Source organism: Xenopus tropicalis, chromosome 2, assembly GCF_000004195.4.
Source record: "Xenopus tropicalis strain Nigerian chromosome 2, UCB_Xtro_10.0, whole genome shotgun sequence".
Lineage (NCBI taxonomy): Eukaryota > Metazoa > Chordata > Amphibia > Anura > Pipidae > Xenopus > Xenopus tropicalis.
In genome coordinates this window covers 36,016,614-36,042,796 of record NC_030678.2, presented here as the reverse complement: position 1 = coordinate 36,042,796, position 26,183 = coordinate 36,016,614, and the positions used below count along the sequence as shown (strand labels likewise).

The 26,183-nt window shown below is 41.6% G+C and overlaps 1 protein-coding gene across 1 annotated transcript in view; it reads left to right on the top strand.

The window, feature by feature from the left end:
* The window catches only part of rpa1 (replication protein A1), a 37,065-nt gene that overhangs the window by 2,291 nt on the left and 8,591 nt on the right, over window positions 1-26,183 (top strand). Inside the window, exons 2-14 of the mRNA NM_001015732.1 lie at window positions 260-307; window positions 443-521; window positions 3,762-3,870; window positions 4,734-4,822; window positions 9,084-9,158; window positions 11,012-11,138; window positions 12,156-12,258; window positions 14,166-14,234; window positions 14,328-14,520; window positions 14,604-14,743; window positions 15,253-15,401; window positions 22,689-22,818; window positions 24,465-24,641. Coding sequence (NP_001015732.1) covers window positions 260-307; window positions 443-521; window positions 3,762-3,870; window positions 4,734-4,822; window positions 9,084-9,158; window positions 11,012-11,138; window positions 12,156-12,258; window positions 14,166-14,234; window positions 14,328-14,520; window positions 14,604-14,743; window positions 15,253-15,401; window positions 22,689-22,818; window positions 24,465-24,641 — 1,488 coding nt within the window. The remainder of the gene's footprint in view (window positions 1-259; window positions 308-442; window positions 522-3,761; window positions 3,871-4,733; window positions 4,823-9,083; window positions 9,159-11,011; window positions 11,139-12,155; window positions 12,259-14,165; window positions 14,235-14,327; window positions 14,521-14,603; window positions 14,744-15,252; window positions 15,402-22,688; window positions 22,819-24,464; window positions 24,642-26,183) is intronic.

Here is a 26,183-nt window from a genome sequence, read left to right as displayed (position 1 = left end):
CCTCTCCCCGTTGAGTCCTCTCCCTCTGCTGCCAGGGGTGATGACTTAGCGGGGGGTGGGGTGAATTACCCTGGGTGGCCGGATTTGGCCCACAGGCCATAGTTTGAGGATCCCTGATTTAGATAATGCTTCAAATCTTTTCTGGTTTTTTTTAAATATACCCCACTATAAATTGTAACTATTTTCATACACATAATTAATTTATTTTAATGCAGGAACCATTATAGAGACTTATGGTTTTTTTTTGTTTTTTTTTCAGGCTATATTGGGGGGCGATTCTTCTTGCAAGCCAACTCTGCAAGTAATTGTATGTATCTTATTTAAGCTTTTTCCAAATGTTTAGAATCCCCTTTTATATTGATAATATTTCCATAAATTATTAGGCAGTTGTCGGGCAGGTCTGATCAGTAATTTTTTTATTTGGATTTTTTTTCTCTTCTAGAATATCCGCTCAATCAACACTGGGAATGGTCCTCCACGTTACCGCCTTTTAATGAGTGATGGCTTGAATACCCTTTCTTGTTAGTAATGTATCTATTTCTGCACAGTTAAAAACATATTTAACATTTGTATAGTTTGGACCAGTGATCCCCAACCAGTGGCTCTTGTGAGCAACATGTTGCTCCCCAACCCATTGGATGTTGCTCTCAGTGACCCAAACCAGGTAGTTATTTTTGAATTCCTGACTGGGAGGCAAGTTTTGGTTGAATAAAAACATTTACTACCAAAGCCTCCTGTAAGCTGATAGTGTGCATAGAGGCTACCCAATAGGCAATCTTTGCCCTTATTTGGCACCTCCATGAACTTTTATGATGCTTGAGTTGCTCTCAAAGTCTTTTTACATTTGACTGTGGCTCACAAGAAAGGTTGGGGATCCCTGGCTTAGACTTTGGGAACAAATTTATATTCTGCAAAAATTATTTGCATGCAACTGGTATGTTTCTTCCAACATAAATCACTTGTATCCAGGCATGGCTCCTATAGTGTTTTAGCATACTTCTCCAGAAAGCCTCTGCTTTGTCACCATCTTACATGTGTGCCTTCTGGCTGCCCTGTGTCTGTGTGCTAATAGGTGGTTGAATTTTGGACTATACCCTGAGTCTTTAGGGGTGAGTAAAAATCACCTTCCATTGATTGTTTTGTGGGAGGTTTGGATGAAAGTGCCAGAACTTGAACCAGACTTTTAATCCCACATCATATTCTCATAGAGGTTAATAAAGGATGAGTTTGTGCCTTTTTTGCCCAAGTCTTTGCCTTCACAAATTGCCCTATGTGCATGATTTTTATATTAACACTGCATGGGGAAGATACCTAAGGTATGGATCACCTGATGGTGAATAAATTTACTTAGAGTCAGGGCATAATTACTTATTAGTTGCAGTTGTAGAGCAAAATGCCTACATTTGTTAATCCCCCTAAGATTGTTTATAATCTAACAGCATGGGTTAGAATCATGACACTTCCCCCATTCCTCCAAGACATTTGCAGACATTGTTTATACAGATTCATGTTTGTGGCTGTAATGTGACAAAATGTGGAACAGTTCAAGGGGGCCGGATACTTTTGCAAGCCACTGTAACTGTATATGCACTGTGCTGTGAATCATGTATGTTTTGCAGGGCTGTGGAGTCGGTAGATAAATTCTTCGACTCCGACTCCTCAGTTTCTTAAACTTCCGACTCCATGACTCCGACTCCTCTGCTTTTAATATGCTAATGTATTTTATACATCCAGGAAGGGGCAGGGGCACTTAAAACGCAACTAAACTGATGTTTAAAGTTTAAGCTAACATTACAGCTGAATTACAGCAGTTTTGTTTTTTTTTTTTTTAAAGCTTCAGTCTTAAAGGAACAGTAACACCAAAAAATGTATATATTTCAAAGAAATTAAACTATAATGTACTGCTGCCCTGCACTGGTAAAAGTTTTTTGTGTTTGCTTCAGAAACATTACTAGAGTTTATATAAACCCTGGTGTGTAGCCATAGGGGCAGCAATTCAAAAGAAGAAAAGGCACAGGTTACATAGCAGCTAACAGATAAACCCTGTAGAATACAATGGTGTCTTATCTGTTATCTGCTATGTAACCTGTGCCTTTTCTTCTTTTTTCCAGCTTGAATGGCTGCCCCCGGGGCTACACAGCGAGGTATTTATATAAACTATAGTAGGGTTTCTGTAGCAAACACCCCAGCTGTACCAGTGCAGGAATGGCTGCCCCCGGGGCTACACAGCGGGGCATTTATATAAACTATAGTAGGGTTTCTGTAGCAAACACCCCAGCTGTACTAGTGCAGGAATGGCTGCCCCCGGTGCTACACAGCGGGGTATTTATATAAACTATAGTAGGGTTTCTGTAGCAAACACCCCAGCTGTACCGGTGCAGGAATGGCTGCCCCCGGGGCTACACAGCGGGGTATTTATATAAACTATAGTAGGGTTTCTGTAGCAAACACCCCAGCTGTACCAGTGCAGGGCAACAGTACATTATATTTCAATTACTTTAAAACACTTTAATTTTTTGGTGTTACTGTTCCTTTAAACTATTGACTATCCATTCCCTTCACGTATACAAGTATTTCTAGTCCTGCAATTTTTTTTTACTTAATTAGTTATCAGTGAGAGTTAGGCTGGGTTCCCAGTGGGCATTGTGTTCCCTGTAACAGAGGAACACGACGCAGTGGAGCTGCCGCACCGTAACTGTGCGTTACGTCCCATTGAGTGAAGCATACAGTCAATGAAAAGCTTCATGGTCACTCAACGTGTTTGTTTATGCACTGCGTGCATTGGGCTTTATTCTTATAGCAGAGAAGTAATTAATTATGACTGTTTGTGAATTGGGACATTTAAACTTGCTTTATTTTTTTTTTAATTCAAATTTAAATTTAGTAGGACTCCGACTCCAGGTACCCTAAATTGCCTCCGACTCCTCGACTCCGACTCCACAGCCCTGATGTTTTGTGAAGTTTTATGAAGTACATTACATTCATTTAATTCTTTTGCTTAAAGTGTTAGCAAGCTTGTAGCACAATGTAGATATCTGGTTGCTAGGGTCCAGTTTACGCTATCAACCAGGTAGTGGTTTAAGGCAAAACTAGAAGATAAATAGGGGAGAAAACCTGTATAGAGAGAATTATTAGTAAAATCAAGAGTTTGTCTGCCGGGGGCAGAGATCCCTTTCTGAAAGTTTAAAGCATAATGGGAAATCAAAAATTATACTTTTAACATATCAACAGTTAACTTAAAAGTGGACTAGTATTTTAACTCTTTAGGGTTGCTAATTGCTTGGTCTGACAATGACCTTGCATGAAAATAGTTGTAAAACTTCTGAGTTTGCTGTATTTCACATGCTGTATATTTGTATCAATGATGTGGTCTAGCCAACTTGATCAGACCCCAATAACACTAATTTAACCCATATAAAATGGATTGCAGTCAGGTCAAAGCTGATAAATTAAATGTTGGCCAAATGTGAAGCACAAATGGCAGCAGCAGTCACCTTATCCAAAGTAAAGATCTGCAACTTCGAGAATCCCTCCAACTGCCAAAGATGATCAGGGTACTGATAAAAAGGCTGCTCTTTGGATTCAACTTTTAAAATTGCTGCCTGGTTAATACACACAAGCTAAATGCAAAATGGATTTTGTGATGTGGGTTTTGTGATAAATGATAACTCTCTGGCTATAAATAAAAAATCTTTAATTTGACACACATTAGCGTTAAAGTTGTCTCATTGCTTTTACAATTTTTTTTTTATCCATTACAGCTTTTATGTTGGCTACCCAGCTGAACTTCCTTGTGGATAACAATCTTCTTGCCACAAACTGTATATGTCAAGTGTCACGGTTTATTGTAAATAATCTGAAAGATGGAAGGTAATGGGGCTTTTTGGTTTTGTTACTATGTTGCATATCCATGCCTGTACTTCTTTTTTTTCTGCTCATTTCTTTTAGAAGCTGGTGAAATCTGTCAGTTCTTGGTGACAGAGGTGTTTTGTTGCCTGTTGGAAATTGATCTTTCTACAGACGATAAAATTCTTAAAATATCTCTAAATCAAGTGCACTGAAATGTCCATATTAGGTGAAATGTGCTATGGCACTAGAATGTAGTAAGAAGCATATCCATGCTATTCTATTTACATGGACAAAACAAAATGTAAGGCTCTGCTATGGAAAGTTATTTTTAGGCATTTTGTCAGCTACGGGCAGCAAGATTTTCTGAAGGATGAACACTTAAGTTTTGAGCTCAGTGAGTGAGCGAGCTCAGTTATACTCTTTACACAGCTGTAGCCTGAAAACTTTTGCCATATAAGACAGTTGCAAGAAAGACATTTCAGGTGATTTGCAAAGAAGATATAAGAATTAAATACAAATAAAACTGACAATTTCGCCACATTTCTGTTGTAATGATCATTTATGCAGTGCTTATGCTCTAGTTACTTAAGGAAACTAAACCCTCCTTTTGTATTTATCCTAAACTTTTCAGATGATGCTGCCTCTTAACACTGCAACCACATTTTCCATAAATTTCCTCTGTAGTTTCTCTTCCCATCCTCTCATCTTTTCACAGCTTTGTTACATGTAGCAAAACAATGCAAGTGTATGGAGTGCCAAAAACAGTCAAATGTCTGCATCCATTGTATTTGCGTTGTAAATGTTAAACGCTTGGGGAGTTGTTAATAGGATAGGAGTTGCAGTGTCTTCCCATGTTTTACGTTTTGCCTTACCTTTTTCTCTAGGAGAGTCATCATTGTGATGGAGATGGAAGTTCTGAAATCTGCTGATTTAGTTAAGGGGAAGATTGGCAATCCACATCCTTATAATGATGGTACGTGTAGATATGACCATTTTTCCTAGTTTCAGGATATATAGATACTGTGGATATTACCATTTGTTTCTTAGCACCTTTTTTAAATACCAAATTAAGGCAATAAATTAAGCCATGCATTTTGTTTGTCAATTGCTGACATTAAGTTAAAAGAAAAAGTTTGCTACTATACATCTCTGCAACTTCTGTATTTTGGACAACCAAAATATCCGCATAATGCACAGTGTTTAAATGGGTCAATTAATGTAGTGTGATGTAGAGAGTAAGAGTCTAAAACAGCAATTTGTCTTCATGTTTTATTTTTTATTTATAGCTTTTTGCTCAGCAGCTTTCCAGTTCTGAGTTTCAGCATAGGGTCCAATTCACCCTAGCCAAAAAAGTTGTTTTATCGACCACCTGGAAGATGAGAGCGCTTAAATAGACAGATTGGTAATAAAAAGTAAGAATAAAGTTATTGTCTAACCAAACAAATCTTTTGACTGCCAGGCTCAGTGAACCCCAAGAACATGACAGCATTTTTATACATTGTACTTTGAGGAGAATCATTAGCTGTGTGTCTTATTTAGCTTTTGGGTATCTCTATTTCCTTATTTGTTCTATAAGGGGAAACCATATTTGGTTGTTACTGTAAGCTTGTGTGATATTTGGCGCCGTTAAAAATGACTTTGTGGGAAGCTTGCAGAAATGTACTCCAAGGTTACATTTTATAACAGCAAATTAAAATTCAAGAATGTGGAAATGAAAACAGGTAAACTAATAATGGCATTTTACACCAGATATGCTGCTGCAAATTTATGGTTTTAAAACCATCATGATGATCTCTTGTTTTAGAAGCTATTTTTACTTCTACTTGGCTCATGTCTTGTCACATGAGCCATGAAAGCTTACATTACTGAAATGCCGCCATGTTTGAAATCGTGTGAAATCACTTTTAAATATTGTGGGTGTAAGATATACTCTACAGATGTATCTAAAAGGACCATATTAAATTACCAAACATGTCCAACAAACCGAAAAAGTATTTTCTAAGAAGTCATTCCATACCAGATTTTGTGCCCAAAATTGTTAAATTACAAAGGCACACTATGTATTTAAATGAGTAGTTCACCTTTAAAGGGATTTTGTCATGATTTTTATGGTATAGTTTTTAACAGTTAACATACACTTGTGCATTGCAAATAATTCTACTATTTTAAATTTTATTCAGGAACCAATAAATGTATTTATATTTCATATTAGTTGTAATACTGGTGCCTTTAGTAACAGCAGCACTGCACAATAGAACTGCTTTGAGACAGCTATTTTCTCCTACTCAATGTTATTTTCCAAGTCATGCTAGGACTTGCCTATCTTATATTGCTGCAGCTTGGGTTCAGTTTTTATATCTACTACTAGATAAAAGATAGGGAATGGGTTCATTTTTAGCAATGCAAATGTTTTCTGAATTCATTTTGACCTATACAATACTAAAATCTTCTCCAGGCTTCAGGTAACCTGAATGGTAAGCGGGGATCTAAGTTGCCAAGAACAATTTGACTGTCACTGTATATAATGTAACTGGGGATAACTTATCCCCAGCTAATAGGTGGGCTGTCTTTACACTCTGCTTCTCACTGTTTAATGTATTTAGGATCTCAAATCATTGTTCTTGGTCAGTATCATTTTTTTTTTCAACAATTACATGCAGTAAAAAATATGAATTGCAAAAGTTTTAAAAAATTTTAAGCCAGTTCCTCAGTTCATGTGTTTTTGCTCTTTGAGATTCCCGCAGACACCAGTCCAAGGGTATTTTCTGGTAGTGCAGATTGGTTTGCCATTACCCTAAAGTAATGGGAGGTAGTATGGGTAGTTTTGCCCGTTTTCCATTTTGCTAAAATTCAGGACAGTTTCTCTACCAGCAGTGCTTTGAATCCAAAGGTGCAGCATAGAAACATGGGGCATTTTGGAAACTAACATGTCCAGCCATGTGTTAGATTTTTTTATATTTCATTTTAAAATGAGTTTGCTCTTTTGAAAAATAGATTTCAGTGCAGGACTCTTCTAAAGGAGCACTATTAACTGATACGTTTAAAAACAAACATTTCTTGTGACAGAATCCTTTTGAATTAGACTAGCTTGGTTACAGTGATATTCAAGGATAATTTGCCATTTTGCTGTTTTTATTTTTAATTTACTTTATGGCTTTTTATCAGTAAAGTTGTAGCCTCAAATTACAATAGTTATTTTTTTTAGCTGCCAAGGACAATCTAGAAAGTTGGAGAAAAAAGAATTCAAAACAAAATAAAAAAAAAAAAAAATTAAAAAGTTGCTAAGAACCAGTCATCTTATAGCATACTAATAGTTCACTTAAGGGGAATTGTCCCTTCAATACAGTGGCTATTCTAAGTTTTATATTTTATAGGGGCTTTCTTGCTCTTTTTTGTCTTTCAAGGCTCTTTTTTTAACATTGCTGTTAAAGGGCTACCTTTAGAACCATCAAGGCTTTGCTATTATTGGCACTGTGGTCTGTAAACTACATTTTCCCACCATTAAACCTTTTGTGCTGCTATTCATCTTTGTGTATGCCTTATTTATGTAATTTAATATCAATTTAACATACTTACTCTGTAAGTTAGCTATATTAGGAGAAGTAAACTTTGCAGGAGGGGATGAAACTGTACATTTTGCATGTCTGAATGGGAATTGTACTTGTATGTTTGTCTAAATCAGAAAGCAAAATGTTACATGTGCAGCTGGCAAACTCAAGCCCTAAAACCCATATCTTAAAGGCTTAGGCCTGTGATAAACTCATTTAAGTGCATGCAAAAGTATGTAGACCATTCTAGTCTTTAGGTGGGAATGATTCTATCTTGTACCAAACTCTGGCTAGAACTGAGACCTACTGTTCATAATGTTGGTTGGAGGTTTCCAGTAAAGGTTAAAATCCAGTTATGTGTTATATCTTGCAAGTTAACAGTAGTACTCTGGGTTCAGCACAAATAGAATTTTTAATTTCTTTTACGGATTTAGGAAAAGTATTTATCTTTGTGTCACCACCCTGAAACCATAAAATCTTTAGCAATAGAGCCTCTACCCTGCAAGCCTTTAGTGACTCAAGATATTTGCCACCTGTTCAGAAAAATTATTAGGTCCATTAACCTCATTTACACGTTTGATAGAATTGTCAGATTCGTGCTGTGAGTTTTATTTGTTTACCGGTCCGTATTCCTGCTACTGTTCTTGGCAGTTGAACGAATGTGATTATGTATTGATTTTGAACCCCACGATAACTCATCTGCGACTGTGCTGTCTGCATATTGCTACATCTGTTATTCAAAGCCATCTGCTTCCTTGTGTTACAGAAATGTATCATTTTAAGTTGTTACCTTTGAAATAGAATGTGACGTACATTTTAGGGTGGCTTCACTGTTGAGTCATTTTCATGTGGCAACAATCGATAATGATTAAGACTAAATTTTTATTATTATTAAAGTATAGAATTTAGATCATAAGTGAATAGCCAAGGTTTGAAATATTATACTTATAGGGAAGATATAGACTTAATGGCTATATTAAAAGGTCAAGTTCACCCCCAAATTTGTCTTGCATAATGAAAGAAAATGTAATTCTAAGCAATTTTCCAGTATGCATTAATTAAAATATTTCAAATGATCTTGGTTATCTACAAATGTTACAGCAACTGAATGAAATTTGCTCCTTACTTTGCTTTTGCTACTTGCTCTGAACTCAAACCAACAAAAGCTTTTCGGTTGACTCTTTTACGCCAGGATTCCCATTCCTACAATGCTGTACATGTTCTGTAGGTAACAGACGTGAGGGTGAGGCTAACTAGGGTGCAAGGCATTGTGGGAAATGGTGCTTTGGCTACAGGAGAGCTGCTTGTTTTTAACGTGCCATCAGGTTAGGTCCATTCAGCAGTATAGTGCTGTCTGTATTTTTGTATGTTGCAAGCCAGTCTTAGGAGCATCTCCTCCATGTACTAGTGTGTTCATTTGGAGAACTGAATATTTATTGCAGGTGTCATATACTGAACCTGAATGTGAGAGTGTCTAATGTTGCTATAAATGAATGCTACTTTTGATAGGAGACTTCTCATAAAGGACCTTGTAGCCTATATTCATTCTTACTGCCTGTTCTACGTTACAACTCACTTGTCATTATTGCTTGTGCTGGAAGTACATTTTTAGAATGTGTTTACTATACAGGGAATGTTTGTCATCTGCCATCTGGTATGGTTTTACAAAGAGTTGATATTTTTCAGGGCAAGGACCACCACAGCCTGCTGCACCTGCTCCAGCTTCAGCCCCACCGCCTAGCAAACCACAGAACATTTCAGGTAAGCCTAAATGTAATGTGAAAAATGTTCTCCTTTATTCTGTAAAATGAACTGTACAATTTCTACTTTGGAAAGTACCCAGACATCATTTCAGTCAGTACTGGGGGGCTGGAAGAATTAGTGAGGAGAGTGTTGAATGCAATTTTGGGTTATTTGCAGATTTTGTACTCTGCTGTTAACTTGTATACACATGAAAATTTTTTTTGTAGTAAAAGTGTATTGTAAAGTATTGTTCTGCTGTTGTATGGCAACAAGGTCCGTATCTGTTAGCAGAATTGTATGTGTTCCGCCCTACTACAAAAAAATACATTAAATGATTGCTTCTTTGTTCAGGATTTCCATGTGGCTAGCAGTGAAAGGCATTTAAAGTAGGCAATGCATTTAAAGTACTACTATAATCTTAATGGAAAGTTTCTGAATTTGGCCTGTGATCACTTGGCACCCTACACAGCTTCATTGTTGAAGGGCTTTGCCTCGCATCAAATGGGGGCAACTCCAAAACTAGGGTTGTGGCTGGCCTAGTTCTTTAATATTTTTACTTAATAATCAATGGCCATTCTTACAAACCAACTTTAGTATTCCGCCATGTTTTGTATTGCAGGATGTTAGCTGCACCTGTAAATGGAAGCTTTGGGGCAAACTTAAAAAATGGTCATTCTCTATGGAAATTACCTTGATTATTCTGTATATAGTGCTATGTTTGTGTGCTATGTTTACATCCTTTGCTAAAAGTGATCACTTTATAAATTTAAATGTCATTTTATTTAAAAATGTTGCCATTATAAAGCACTTATATTGAAACTTGGTCTATTTTCATTGTATTACCTTTTATAAACAGGACAATTCGCTTAAAGCTCCCAATCTTTCCTTTAACAAAAAACCCCTCCCTTCTTTAAGCAGCAGTCTTTGAGCAGCTTATTATCAGGGGGTTTCTGTTTTATCACCTCCTCTAAGGTTCTTTAGTACTTGCTGTCACTTCATGATTCCAAAGTGAAACTGGCTTCATATTTCTTGTTCAGTACCATAAATAACAGCAACTATAGATTCTTAATTCCAGACAATAGGCAAAGAGCATGTTCAGCACAAGCCCTGTTCATTCAGCTCATGTTGAAAAGTGGCATATACTGTCCCTTTAGGGCTCTGGCACATGGGGAGATTAGTCGCCCGCGACAAAACTCCCTGTACGCGGGCGACTAATCTCCCCGAGTTGCCTTACCCTGCCATCCCACCGGCGAAAATGTAAATCGCCAGTGGGATGGCACACGCGGCGGCGCATATCGCCGAAGTTGCCTCGCGAGGCTTTCTAGGCGATTTGCGCAAAATCGCGCAGCTGCATGTGCCATCCCACCGGCGATTTACATTTTCGCTGGTGGGATGGCAGGGTAAGGCAACTCGGGGAGATTAGTCGCCTGCGAACAGGGAGTTTTGTCGCGGGCAACTAATCTCCCCGTGTGCCAGAGCCCTTAAGTGTAAAGGCTACATGCTAAGGCTGTGGAAGCCTTGTGGTTAAACATCCAGAGATATACAGTGGCCCTTTCTAAGCTGAATTCCCCATAATTATCTGCATTGCAGGCAGCCTTACTGTGTATGTGAGTATGCTATCTAATCTTCCTCTGCTAGGCCCCTGGATAGCTCTTTATTTTATCTGCATGATTCCTCTTGGGCCTTGTGGGCTCTTTAGTTATTTTTACTTCAATGTATTATGGAGACATAAAAGCTTATGCGGTTTCTGACTGGAGGGTTGACCAGTGCACTTTTGTTATGTGTGTCTAATAGTTCTACATCTTTAAGTACTCTGTTTTACTTTGTAATCATCCCTAAGAGTTTGCTATGGATTTTTTTTCTTCCCACAGCTCCTCCTCCTCCATCAATGAACAGAGGAGCATCTAAATTGTTTGGGGGGGGAAGTGTTGTAAACACACCTGGGGGCTCTCAGTCCAAGGTAGTGCCTATTGCAAGTCTCAATCCTTACCAGTCCAAGTAAGTGCCGTTCTCCTCAAGGGTTAAACTTTTATTTGCATTATATTGAATTGTTTTTGCATATAATCTGTTTTACAGAAAAGGAATGTTTTTAATCAATTTAATCTGGAATATGGAAAAATGTGTTCTTTTTTTCACATTGCTTTGTATTCCTGTCCTTCAGCCTGTGTACTTAACAATAATTTGCATATACATTTTCACAGGCATTTTAAGTAAGAACTGTAATTAAAAAGTCTACCAACCGACAATTGCATTAATTGTGTACAATGAAATATTGGAGTCATTTCACCAGTTCCATTTCATACTATAAAACACTTTTAATAATGAAGCTTCACTCTTTTGTGGGCCTGATTTAACCCACACCCATTAACATGTGTACATCATTTTGCAACAATGTAGTCTTGGCACTGTAGCTAGGCTAGAAGATATATTTGTTACACTGTTAACTACTTTGCTTTTATTCATTTTTTTTCTTTGCAAACACGTTTCATATTCATGCTTATCCTTGTTCCCTGTACATTAGCACAGATTATTGCAGTTAGGAACACATGACCCACTCTGACCATTTATTTCCTAGCATTACATTAAAATAGGAGGTATTATCTGCACATTAGACAATTTCCACAATGGTTGTTTCAGTGTAAACCTTGTTTAAAGTATTGAATTTTCTTTCCAAGGAGGCTGCATTATGCTACGGGATAATAGGGATCTTTTGCGTACTGCAAGCAATTGATTTGATTTGTTGGCTGTGCTAGAGTTTGTAAAAGCTTCCTGTGGTACAACACACTTACTGCCTCTGGAAAGCGCTTGACTCTCTGCATAGACAGTACCTTGCCAGCAAGTCATTTCCTGAGCAAGCTTTCTGCCTCCTTTGTTTGCCTGTCTCATTGCCCAAGCTCATTTGGAGGCTTGCCCTGTTCATAAAAATGAAAAAGTGCAAATAAAAAGGGTCTAAACCCTGATTAAGAATATTGTCATTTTACTGCTAATAAACACTAACATTTCTGTCTTTTTAAGGTGGACTGTTCGTGCTAGAGTTACCAATAAAGGTCAGATCCGCACATGGAGCAACTCCCGAGGGGAAGGGAAGCTATTTTCAATTGAGATGGTGGATGAGAGTGTAAGCAGGCTGTGCTAATTTGTTTCTTTTACTCTCTCATGTGATATGGATTTCTAAAGTGATTTAGCCTTTTCCATATCATAGATGTCATTTCAAAATCAGACTGGAAAGGTTATAGCCATTAGAATTCTTACAGGCTGTTTTTCAGTGATTATTTTAGTTTTTATCAAATAAATTTGAACCTCTAGTCATAATTTAAAAAATTAACACCGAAAATAATCCACAGAAATTATTTTTTGGGGTTGTAACTGGTAAAAATAATTCTTAAATAGAACAATAATACTAAATTTGTTTTGCAGATTTAATAAAAAGCAACTTTTGGTAATTTAGATAAAAACCTTCATTTGCATAGCTGTTTTTACGCCCACTCATGATTAATATATAGTGCTATTCTGTTCTGCAATCAAGCAGTATCTTTGCGTGCATAGTCAGTAACTACACTTAAAGGGGTTGTTCAACTTAAAATTAACTTATAGTATGGTGTAGAGCTTGATATTCTATGACGATTTGCAATTGGTCTTGACTTTATTTTCTGCGTTAATTATTTAGCTTATAGTTCAGCAACTCTCCAATTTAGAATTTCAACAATTCAATTTCTGTTTGCTAAGGTTTTAAATGTCCTAGCAAATGGCCAGTGGTTTCAATTTGAAACTTGAAAATTAATAGGAGAGGGGCTGAATATGAAGCTGAAAAGAGTCTGAAGAAAAAGACAATTCAAAATGTACTAATAGTTACTTAAACGTGAACCACCCCTTTAACCTCCACTTCATACACATACCTTTGTATAATTTAGTTCAGTTTATCAATAAGCAAATTTTTGTGGCCATGCATGGATTTGCTGCGAAATTCCTCATTTCACTGTTGCCAATTTTTTGCTGCAAAGATTTGTCGCAACTAAAAATTTCCAGGGAAAAATGCCCATAGCCTTTACTGTATTTGAAGTGAGAAAAAAGTAAAGAAAAAGTCATGTATGTAAAAAATTGCACGTTCACATTTTGTGAATATTTCGGCCAAGCCGAATAAGCCGCGTTTGCTCATCTCTACCCTTTGCAGATTAGATCCGCTGTCAGTACTCAGACCGCATTGCTGTGTCCCTAGTGGAACTAGCTGTTTATTTAATTCTCAGTTATCAAGTTATACTACAGCATTTTAACTGTGCTAGTCGGACCAGAATTTGTTTTGATGCAGGGAGGGATATTCTCACGAGTGAGTTCAGGCATTGGCAGCTACAGCTCCTTTTCTCAATTTCCAAAGCTGCCTGCGAATGTTCCCCTGCTTCAGAGGCAGACTGCTAGCTTTTGTTTTGCCCTTCTAACCTTCTTAATGATTTGAGTAGGGCAGGACTCGTCATTCTTTCTATTCTTGGTCACTCGCAAAAGAACGCAGTGACTAAAATGTTTTTCTGTGCAGATGTTGTTTCTCTGATGCAAGAACAAATCTGTTATCAAATAATTAGCTCTCCTTGCCCTGGGTAAAGAGGGGGTGGATGAGTCATCTCGGAGCCTGGGCAGCGAATGCAAGTGGTGACATCTTTGTCATCAATTAGGTACTAACTATTTCATAGCCCACACATCACGTGCTGTCTTAAGCTAATTAGTAAGTCATCTACATTGTCATTAACGAGGCACAATATCTTCATACATGGGATGCAAGTGTGTGTAAATAGAAGTTACATGGTCATTCTGTTATACCAGCTAATAAGAGAAACACCAGACTATAGTTTTCATCATGTGCCAAGTGTTAATGAGACTTGCACTGAGCCGACCAGGCATCACTGTATTGTCTGGAATTCTCACTTCCTTGCCATCTCTATAAAAACATTTTAAGGTTGAGCTCCAATGTAGTAAATCTTTGTAGTCTGACATTGCAATATAGGTCAGTTCACTGCTGCCTTTATTTTTCTACAGGGTGAGATCCGAGCTACAGCTTTCAATGAGCAAGCTGACAAGTTCTTTTCCCTTATTGAAGTCAACAAGGTAATTTTCTTTGTTTTTTCCCCCTTACTTGAGAAGTGAAAGACTTAGACTCTCTGCTACTTTATTATGACCTTGCATTCTCCATCTGCCTAGGTGTATTACTTCTCCAAAGGCACACTAAAAATTGCTAACAAGCAGTACACCTCTGTGAAGAACGACTATGAGATGACTTTCAACAGTGAGACGTCTGTTATTCCCTGTGATGACTCTGCTGATGTCCCAATGGTGCAGTTTGAATTTGTACCCATTGGTGAATTAGAAAGCAAGAATAAAGATACTGTATTAGGTCTGTATAGACTTAATTACTAGGATTATTTTCTTCCTTGTCTGTTGCTTTCTTATACTAACATTTTTACATTTGACCTACAGATATCATAGGGATATGCAAAAACGCTGAAGAGGTAACCAAGGTCACAATAAGATCTAACAACAGAGAAGTTTCTAAGAGAAACATTAATTTAATGGATTCATCTGGTAAAGTGGTCTCAACAACTCTGTGGGGTGAAGATGTAAGTTTCTGCAATTACACTGGTACACCTTTTAATTATGTTTACATCATTGTTTTGTAGTCACTTCAAATGTAAGGCATGGTTTGAAAGTATGACGAAACAAATTAGTGGAAAATGCCTCCCACATTTCCACATTCCAAAAACCAAACATGATGTATTGAACAAATACCCATTGTGTCTTCTGAGCACTCTTTCAATTTACATTTGCTTTAGCCATTATGTCTAATCAACATTCATATTAGTAGTGGTAAATCTGAAATCCTAAACAGGGTGCAGCTTTAATCCCTTTAACAATATGTGATAGTAGTTGACAGCATTTTATGTACCTTTTTGCTCAAATACGTCTTCTGAAAAATGCATTCTATTTCTCTGCATAGTTTAAACTGTCTGTCCAATATCTGGGCTGCGTCTGTGCGAATATAGAATATTGTGAATATTCTAAGCTCAGATTGACTTTAAGAACTTCTTCCTATTGTTAACAACTGATAATGTTTCATATTTCACAATAGGCAGATAAATTTGATGGATCCCGACAACCTGTTGTTGCAATCAAAGGAGCAAGGCTTTCCGACTTTGGAGGGCGATCACTTTCAGTCTTATCGTCTAGCACTGTAATGATCAATCCTGATATTCCTGAAGCATTCAAACTCCGTGCATGGTATGGCTTCTTTCTGGTTTTTTTCCTCCTTTTTTTATTCTTTTTGTGTGGCCTACTAAGTGATTTAAAGCCAAACACCATCCAGTTTGTCATCTTATATTGCAGTTCTTTCATCTGTGCACTAGTGGGCACTGTATCAATGCTAAATACATCATACATAGTGTTCATCCATCATCTGCAGTAAGGCATTTTTTGTGTGAAAGAATAATAACCTAACCAACTGTAACTCTTTCATACAGTCTCTCACTTATATCTGACACATTTATATCTGTAATAAAACAAAGGTTGTTAAGGAAAATCACGCATTTATTCAATTACACAAATACAAACACGAGAGTTGTCCTGCAGTTTGCACCTTTAGAACGAGATATTTTATGATTATTGCCTTTTACAACTGACATTTCCCTGCATTGAAGCAAAACAAAATGTCAGATAAATGGTGCATGTAAATTTCTGACTTGCAATTACCTGCATTTCTAGTGTTTTGCATTTGAATCTGTGCATATGTACCTATAGTATTATATGCTATGTAAAAGTCTTTCTGGTTAAGCTTTCTCTCTAAGGTAAATAGTATTAACCTGAAGGAGAACTAAAGGTATAATAATGGGGGGGGGGTTTAAAATGTTAGGGATCAGAGCACTGGCATTAGGGTATCAGGCACCTCTAGTGATTACTAAGGTGCCATTTAAAGGTAGGCCACTAGATGGCAGTACACTTTCTTTTCTCTTACAGGTGTCTGTGGGACACAGGGACCATGGGGTATAGTATCTACCAGCAGGAGGCAGGACACTAGAAGAGGAAGAAGAGGAAAAGGCCCCTCCTCCCTGCTACTATACCCCCTGTAGCTTCCTTAGAGCGCCAGTTTTTTCTAGTGTCCTCAGGAGACAGGATCTTACAGCTCTCTGAAGTCTGCGGCCAGATTATTCTGGCACCAGGGGTCGACCTATAGGGCCTACTGCAGTTCCCTCCACAGGCTTCCCCCTACGTGGGACTCAAGCACCGGGGCCAGTAAGACTCTCTGAGCGGGCCACACAGATTCCCTGCCTCTACCTGTGAGTGCAGACGCTGTCCGGCGCTTCCTCCTTCTCAGCTGCACCCAGGTCAGTTCAGCTCCCAGCCTGCCTGCTCAGCCTGCCAGCCTACCTAAACAGCCCCCCTCGCCTCAGTACCTTCACGGTCCCTCTGCCGGTCCCCATGCGTTCCACCGCGGCCCCATGCGTTCCACCGTCCCTTCCGGATGACGTCACTACGCGCCGCCATTTTTTTGTGCGCCCCTGTTCGCGCACTTTCCTCCTTCGCGCCATTCTGCTCCGCTCTCCATCCTGAACGGTCGCATCCTCAGGGGCTCTCCTTGGCTCTCCGGACACAGGGACGGTATCATTGGCAGAGGGGGCACTATTAGGGGAATTTCAGGAGGGCAAGGCTGGGCTTTTAGCGCGGTTGGGTCTGTCTGATCGGGTAACCCCTCCAGGGTTGAGGGGACTGTATTACTTGCTGAGTTATGTGAGGGTATTTTCTGCTTGGGAAGCATACAATTACTTATGTATTGAATTATATCTGTGCCTAATCGCCTCATATATTCCCTTACACCTTTTTATATAAAAAAAAAAAAAAAAAAAAAAAAGTTATCCTAAGGTGTAAGGAGGGGGAATTCCTCTATCTCCCTTGCATTGACTTGCATTAAAGCCTGCCTGTCTTTTTTGCGTTTATCTGCTGACCATTGTAGGACTGCTTGTCTTGCTCCTTTTCTGTCATGGCAGAAGGCATTCCAGAAGGCCCCTTTTCCAGGGGGGCTTCTAGCTCCTCTAAGGTAAAATACCTAGCATGCGCCAGATGCTGCAAACGTCTTCCATCTGGAAGAAAGGAACCTCTTTGTTCCTCTTGCTCCAAAATTCCGGCTGAGACCCAGTCCCAGGCTCCGGACGTGCCATTGCCCCCCAGTTCAGAATTAGCGGGGGGGGACCCTACTCCAGCACTGGCTCTGGATGCTCAAGCGCAAGCTCCCTCTTCCCAACAGGATCCTCCCTTATGGGCGGCCCAGCTTTCCACCGGCATTCCCAAGCTTGCAGCCTGCCTTGATAAGCTACTGGACAGGTTAGATAGGGAGGAACCTCATCCTCCTAAGTCCCTCAAGCGGCAAGCCTTACTCCGCTTGGATGACTACAGCGACTCAGAGTCTCACCACGCCTCGGCTACTTGGGAGGACCACTCCCTAAGCGAGGGGGAAATTTCCTCCGACGGGCCAGACGACCCGGAGGACGCATCTAGATCGTCACCAGAGGCCATTGAGGCTCTCATTGCTTCAGTAATGACCTGCCTTGACCTCAAGACTCCAGAATCCTCTCTAGAGTCTTCTGCCTCTCTCTTCAAGCGTCAGAAAAAGACCGCCTCGGTTTTTCCTCCCCATGATCAATTGGACTCCCTTATCCAAGCGGAGTGGGATCACCCTGAGAGGCGATTCCAGACCTCACGGCGTTTCCAACGCTCGTATCCCTTTCCACAAGAGACCCTGGAGAAATGGTCTACCCCTCCTTTGGTAGACGCTCCGGTGTCCCGCTTATCCAAGAACACCGCCCTTCCTGTCCCGGATTCCTCCTCCTTTAAGGATCCGATGGATAAAAAGATGGAGGGTTTCCTCAGAGCAACATTTACTTCAGCTGGAGAAAGCCTCCGTCCCACCTTGGCCTCGGCCTGGGTTTCCCGGGCAGTTCAGACCTGGTCCAATTCGCTCTTAGAAGCCATCTCCTCGGGCTCTTCCAGACAGGAATTGTCCCTCTTAGCCTCCCAAATTCGTGACGCCAACGAGTACCTATGCGAAGCTTCCCTGGACTCAGCCCAGGCCATCAGTCGTACCTCAGCCCTGGCTGTAGCGGCACGCCGTTCCCTCTGGCTCAAGCTCTGGTCCGCTGACATGTCCTCTAAGAAGTCCCTCACCATTCTCCCCTTTAAGGGCAAGCTCCTATTTGGGCCAGAACTCGACAAGATAATCAGCCAAGCCACTGGGGGGAAGAGCACCTTCCTTCCCCAGCCTCGGACTCGCCCTTCCTTTCGCAGGGGTCGCTTTTTTCGCCCCAGGGGCTCCAAGGTCTCTTCCTCCAGGGACTCCTCCACGCAGAACCCCGCGGGAAAACCCAGGTTCCAAGCGCGGACCAAATACTCCTGGCAAGGTAGGCGTCCCCAATCCAAGCCCACCGACAAGTCCTCTTCCACATGACTACCCCCGGGCAGTCCTTCTCCCGTAGGAGGCAGGCTTCGCCAGTTCCGCGAGGCCTGGCTTCGTCTTACTTCCGATCCCTGGGTACACCGAGTGGTATCCTTCGGCTACCGTCTCGAGTTTCTTGCTACCCCTCCGAGCCGGTTCTTCATGTCCCGGCTCTCTCAGGACCCTCCCAAACAGTCCGCATTTCTCGCCATCATACAAGACCTCCTGGACGAGAGAGTGATCATGCAGGTGCCTTCCGAGGAGAGGTTCCGGGGATATTATTCCAATCTCTTTCTCGTTCCAAAACGAGACGGGTCCTTTCGACCCATCCTAGACCTCAAGAAGCTCAACACTTTCCTTCGCTTCTCTCGGTTCAAAATGGAATCACTCAGGTCAGTCATTGCGGCCATGGGTCACAACGAATACCTAGTGGCGCTAGACATAAAGGACGCTTACCTCCACGTCCCCATTTTCCCTCCCCATTGGAAATACTTAAGATTGCGGTCAAGAACCTCCACTTCCAGTTCACGGCTCTTCCCTTCGGGCTCACCTCGGCACCTCGCATTTTTACCAAGATCATGGCAGCGGTAGCAGCGTCTCTCAGGGCTCAAGGGGTGTCAATCACCCCATATCTGGACGACCTTCTTCTCAAGGCGCCATCCCAGTCGGCTGCGACATCCCAATTGGAACTGGTCACTTCAACCCTAACTTCCCTGGGTTGGAAGATCAACTTGGAGAAATCACGACTCACTCCATCCCGTCGAATGCCCTTCCTGGGCATGATCTTCGACACAGCCCAGCAGAGGGTGTTCCTCCCCCCGGAAAAGATCTCCCAAATTCAGGACTTGACGCGTCGGCTGATCCAATCACAGGGCCCATCCATCCGTTTTGCCATGCAGGTACTGGGGTCCATGGTGTCGTCCATAGAAGCCGTGCCCTTCGCACAGTTTCATCTGCGCGACCTTCAGTGGAACATCCTGGATCAGTGGACACGCACCAGTCTGTCCCAGAGAATCCAGATCCTCCCCAAGACGAAGACTTCTCTTGCATGGTGGCTCAACACACCTCACCTTGCCAGGGGGCGCCCCCTCCAGGAACCTCACTGGCGCCTTCTGACCACGGATGCCAGCCTCAAGGGTTGGGGAGCAGTTCTGGACCACCTCTCAGCTCAGGGGACCTGGTCGAAGACCGAAGCTCTCCTTCCCATCAACGTCCTGGAGATCCGGGCAGTCCGTCTGGCTCTATTGCACTGGCAACACCTTCTTCGGGGACAGGCCATCAAGGTACAATCCGACAACGCCACCACGGTTGGCGGAACCCGAAGCCGTCAAGCTCTCAGGGAGGTCAGCCTTATTCTGACCTGGGCGGAGGCCCAGGACTCCCGGCTGACAGCAGTCTACATCCCGGGTCTCGAGAACTGGCAAGCCGATTACCTCAGCCGGCAGCAGCTCGACCCAGGAGAGTGGGCCCTAAGTCCAAGTATCTTTCAGGACATCGTCGATCGTTGGGGTCTCCCGAGCGTAGACCTCATGGCATCTCGCCTGAACCGGCAAGTCCCCCAATTCATGGCCAGGTGCCGCGACCCTCTAGCTCTGGCAGCGGATGCTCTCACGGCCAGTTGGGACTTCCCTCTGGCTTACGTATTCCCCCCGCTTCCTCTTCTGCCCAGAGTCATCAAGAAGATCAAGGCCGGTTCCAACCCGGTGATCCTAGTGGCCCCCTTTTGGCCAAAAGGGGCCTGGTTCTCCGAGCTGGTTGCTCTCAGCAGGGCCGAACCCTGGAACCTTCCCCTGGTTCCCGACCTTCTCTCCCAAGGCCCGATCCACCACCCGGATCCGGCATTCCTGAATTTGACGGCCTGGCTCTTGAGTCCCTAGTGCTCAAACGCAAGGGTTTCTCTCCCGAGGTCATCCGCACCATGATGGCCGCCCGTAGGCCGGTTTCCTCCAGAACCTACCACCGTGTTTGGAGGATATTTAAGGATTGGTGCGACACGGAGGGCTATTCCTTCCAGACCTTCTCCTTACCCCGCCTCCTCTCCTTCCTTCAGTCGGGGCTTTCCAAGGGTCTCTCACTGGGATCCCTTAAATCCCAGATCTCGGCACTATCCGTCCTCTTCCAACGTCGCCTGGCCACCCTACCGGACATAGCCACCTTCTTACAGGGAGTCTCTCGACTTCGTCCTCCCTTTCGCGATCCCATCCCTCCATGGGACCTTAACCTAGTTCTCACAGTTCTTCAGGGGCCCCCATTCGAGCCCCTGGGTAGCATACCTTTGGCATGGCTCACCTGGAAAACAGTCTTTCTCCTAGCCATCTCTTCAGCTCGCAGGGTGTCTGAGATCTCGGCTCTGTCGCATCTCCAGCCATACCTCGTATTCCATGAAGACCGGGCGGTCCTCAGAACCTTGCCTTCCTTCGTGCCTAAGGTCGGCTCTTCCTTTCACATCAACCAGGACATCACTATTCCGTCCTTTTGTCCTAAGCCTTCCTCGCCTAAGGAAGTAGCCTTGCACGCCTTGGACCCGGTCCGGGCGTTAAAGTTCTACCTCCACCGCACCAAGGACATTCGCCAGTCCTCAGCTCTCTTCATTGTGCCCGCTGGCACCCAAAAGGGTTTTCCGGCCTCCAGGGCTACCTTATCCCGTTGGATTAGGGAAGCCATCCGCAGAGCATACATTGCCAGAGGCAAACAGCCGCCCCTTCATCTCAGGGCTCACTCGACTCGGGGAATTAGCACCTCTTGGGCCTTTAGAAACAGGGTCCTCCATTCATTCCTTCACTAAATTTTACAGATTTGAGATTTTTGCGGCATCTGATGCTCATTTCGGGAGAAAGGTGCTGCAAGCCGCAGTTACCTAAAACCGTTTCTCCCACCCTTTCTTCTGTTGGGGCAGCTTTGGTATGTCCCCATGGTCCCTGTGTCCCACAGACACCTGTAAGAGAAAAGGAGATTTTGTGATTACTCACCGTTAAATCCTTTTCTCTTAGGACGTCTGTGGGACACAGGGCTTCCCCCCCTGAAACGGTTCCTCTGGAAAGTTTTCTGCTTATGTAGATAGTTAAGTTATACTGTCTCTTTCTTTGTTGACAAAACTGGCGCTCTAAGGAAGCTACAGGGGGTATAGTAGCAGGGAGGAGGGGCCTTTTCCTCTTCTTCCTCTTCTAGTGTCCTGCCTCCTGCTGGTAGATACTATACCCCATGGTCCCTGTGTCCCACAGACGTCCTAAGAGAAAAGGATTTAACGGTGAGTAATCACAAAATCTCCTTTTCATGATAATCTATACACCTGGCCACACTATGGAGCTGGTGGAACTTGTTGGTGGGGTGTTAGGTATTCTGTTTGCTAATGTCACTCTTATATGCACCTGAGGAAGGCTGTTAGCCAAAACATGTAGTGCAGTGATATCTCAATAAATTACACTGTTGCACTGAAGAACATGTGTACTCTCCAGGCTATTTGGATTGAATTATAATCGCTTAGCCATACATGCACCGATAATATCGTATGAAACCTTGTTTCGTGCGGTATTCAGTGTGTATATGGCGGCTCGATGAGGCAACTGTTATATCAAAAGGCTGCAGATATCGGTCGACTAGTCAATCTGCCAGGTTAAAAGATTTTGATCGGATGATTGTTTTTTTTTTTTAGTGCAAAATTTTGCAATTGTTAAAACAGCTTATCAGTGTTTGAAGTAAAACATTTAATTTGTTTATACAGTGCAGTCACTTTTTGTATCAAAATGATTTTAATTTGTCACAAGAAATGCTACGAAATCGAACTGCTACAAAAATTTACATTTCTATTAAAAAATTTGACACCTGTTTAATAAGGGGAAGATCATTTCTACAGTTCATAATGCAACTGCCTGACAGACTGCTCTGTTTGGGTATGCAAGGATCTAAATCGAAAGGTAATGTGAAGGTGTCTGTCCTTGCTTTTCTGTAACCATCCCATATTTTGCTTAGGTGTCCATACCAATTGATATCTTCACAACAGACCTAGGTTTATTTAAGCAGTGAAAGGACATTGAAGGAATCATGTTTTTTTGACATTGAAGGAATCATTGTTTTTTCTCTCCAAGGTTCGACTCTGAGGGGCAAGTTGTAGAAGGAACATCTATCTCTGAATCTCGTGGTGGAACAGGAGGTGGAAACACAAATTGGAAGTCATTGTTAGAAGTGAAAACTGAAAACCTTGGGCATGGTGAAAAGGTAAGATTTTAATGTCTAAACTACTTTTCCTTTTATGGATGAAACGCTGAATCCTTACCTGAGCAAAAAAAATCAACTTATATAGATAGCACTGACTAATTGATGGATAGATCTAAACCCCCCTGAGTACAAAAGCCCTTCTCAACTGCCCTTCATTGGGAAGAACAAATGAAATTAAAATGCAGAGCAGCATGGCAGAGATTGCAAGCGTCATCTTCACTCCCTTCCGATCCTGTTCATGTCTCTTTTGCTGGAGCGTGCGCCGTTGGAGCTAGTGCGGAATCCGCTTTAACAGTGCAAACTTCTGCAGGCTCAGTGTTGGCGAAAAGACACTAAGAGGATTGGAAGGGAGTGAAGATGGTGCTTGCAATCTCTGCCATTTTGCGCTGCATTTTTTTTTCATTTGTTCAAATTGGGGAATTTTTCTATGAAATAGGCTGTGCGGGGAAGAGATTGGTGAGGGCAGTTGAGCGAGGCTTTTGTATCCAGGGGGGTTTTGCTCTCCTTTAAGCGCATAGAATTTTCTGTTGCTTTGTGTTATGGGAAAGAGAGAGAGATTAGTATACCAGGTATTACCTTGGTTATGTCACTCACAAGCAGTGATCATTTTAAACGCTGTTGTCAGCAATTTTCAGAATATTCTGCAACCTTTAAAATAGCATTATGAAGTTAGTACAATTATGTGACCTCTAAGCCAGAATACTTGGGACCCGGCAGAACAAGGCTATTGGGTTTATTCAATATTTAAATGATTTTTAGCAGGCTTAAATTAAGGAGATCCAAATTACGAAAAGATCCCTTATCCGTAAAACCCCAGGTCCCGAGCATTCTGCATATCAGGTCCCATACCTGTCGTATTCCTGTGCCTGAGAGAAGCTTTGTTCACATGTTATTCTTTTGTAAACCAAACTGTATGGATCCCTTTTTTTGTCCAGTGGAGGGTCATGGTTTTGTTATTTTTGGCTGAGGTTAACTTTTTTATTAAGCAATCATGGCTGATTCCACTGAAAAACCTGATGTTTAATAAGGCTCAGCAGCATTGTGTGCCTCTGCTAGCACAAGCAAAAAAATGTATGAACCACGTGACAGCAATGACCTCTACCTTTCCAACTGCTCAAAAAACAGCCTGTGGCAAATTGCAAGGTCTTCTCTTAAATAAGATTATTTTTTTAGGGGGTCCTTTTAAACAGTATTTTGGTAAATTGAATTGTGTTTCTAATTCAATCTAAAATGAAAATATTTATTTGTATCGTTTTGGAAGCACCTAGAATTAGCTTTATAATAGAATAGGATTAAAACCTTTTTTGCATGTTTGTCAACATATGAGTTGCAATGGTGTGTTATTATCCTTAATGCAACAATAGAGGGAATCCGATCCATTCAGTTTTGCATTGTGGACACTGTACAGCCTGGGAAAGTGATGCAATTAGTTTCTGAGAAATGGTCTGTTGTACTAGTTCATTTTAGTTAATGGAGCCCAGGAGCAGATTCTGTATAGGATGCAGGCACTGGAGAATAAAGGTTTATGAAAAGAAAGTTATTTTTGACCTTTTATATGTATTTGTTTTGTGCAGTCTTATTGCATTAGTATCTCCAAGACCCATTAAATTGTCACAGATTTAGCTAATTCTCTTTCAATATTTCAGGCAGATTATTTCACTAGCGTTGCTACAATTGTGTATCTTCGAAAGGAAAACTGTCTTTATCAGGCATGCCCTTCACAAGACTGCAACAAAAAGGTGATAGATCAACAGAACGGGCTTTTCCGCTGTGAAAAATGTGACAAAGAATTTCCAAACTACAAATATCGTCTCATCCTTTCAGTAAGTAAAAAGGTGCTATTACAGCCCCTTCTAAGAAATCTGTTAATGGCCAAACTAAACCTAAATAACCAAAGGAAATGTAGGGATATTCGTTATGCATGTAGATTTGTGTGGTGCGTACGTATAATTTTTTAATGTTTTGGAGTAGACTTAGATTGTAATGTAACAGGCTTCTCTGTATTGCCTTTAAAGCGATATTGATGTTTTTGAGCAGTACCATTTTTAGAAGTCCATATATATATATATATATATATATATATATATATATATATATATATATATATATATATATATATATATATATATATATATATATATATATATATATATATATATATATATATATATATATATATCCAGGTGGCACTATGGTCAGCCATCTGGTCTTGCCATGGCACCGGTCCACTATTTTAAAGAAACTGAAATTGTCTCCAGTGCAATAAACATGCAAACCAAAGGTGTAACAGACTAGTCATTTTACTCTGGCTACAATTAGCTTTCATTTTCCACTGTAACAAGCCTCTGTGGAAATAGGTTTAATGTATCTTTTTTTTTTTTTGCCAGCAGTGAACACTGATTTTCTGTGTCAAGTTTATACAACGCTTAAAAGAATCAGCCAGCTCTGTTGTTGGTTGAATCAACTTGCAACTGAGCCTAGCTGTAAACAATTTTTTTCCCCCATATCTAACACTTTTAGTTTGGTTTTGCCACAATATCCATTTGAAACCAAGTTTACATAAAACAGTATGTTGCTGTAAGGCGCTCTGCCGGGCCGGTGCGTTCTCCTACCTTAGTTCGCGCGGGCCGGCAGATGCGCTCTGGTAAGGGCTCACACTTCCGGGTTCGGTGGGGACGGCGCGGCGTTACTGTGCATGCGATGACGTGCTGACATGCGCAGTCGTGCGCCTTGAAGCTTTGGGCGCCATCTTTGTGCAGGTTTTTAGTTCTTCCGGTTCCTTTTTGTTTTGGCGCCAAAAGCTGCTATTTAAACCCCTTCCTTCAGTGTTTCATTGCCCAAGCTGGCTTCTGGTTATTAATCAGTACCTGCTCAAGCGTTTTGATTGTTGTTCCGGTTTTGACCTTGCCTGTACCCTGACTACGATTCTTGCTACCTGCCTCGACCTTTGCCTGTACCCCGACTACGATTCTTGCTACCTGCCTCGACCTTTGCCTGTGCCCCGACTACGATTCTGCATTAGCCTTGCTGGTACCTGGTATTTTGTCTGGACTCTGAAAGTTTGCAGGACCCCAGCTTGGACCGCAGCAGAAAGTTCCGGGGCCCCAAAAGGACGTCGGTGAAGACCGGGAAGGGCTGGGAGTTCCTGCTATACCGTAAGAGTCAGACTTTGCATCCCACTGGTTCCTACCTAACTTGAACGTTATAGTTGTTCTGAGATGGTTATCTTCCATGGAACGCCTCAACAAAAAACATTTACATCTAACCATACACAGGCTGGCATTGACTGCCATCTTATTGACTTTTTGGCTATATGGGCCAAAAGACAGCCTTCCCAACCAATGTCCAGTTTTGCTGGGTAGGTT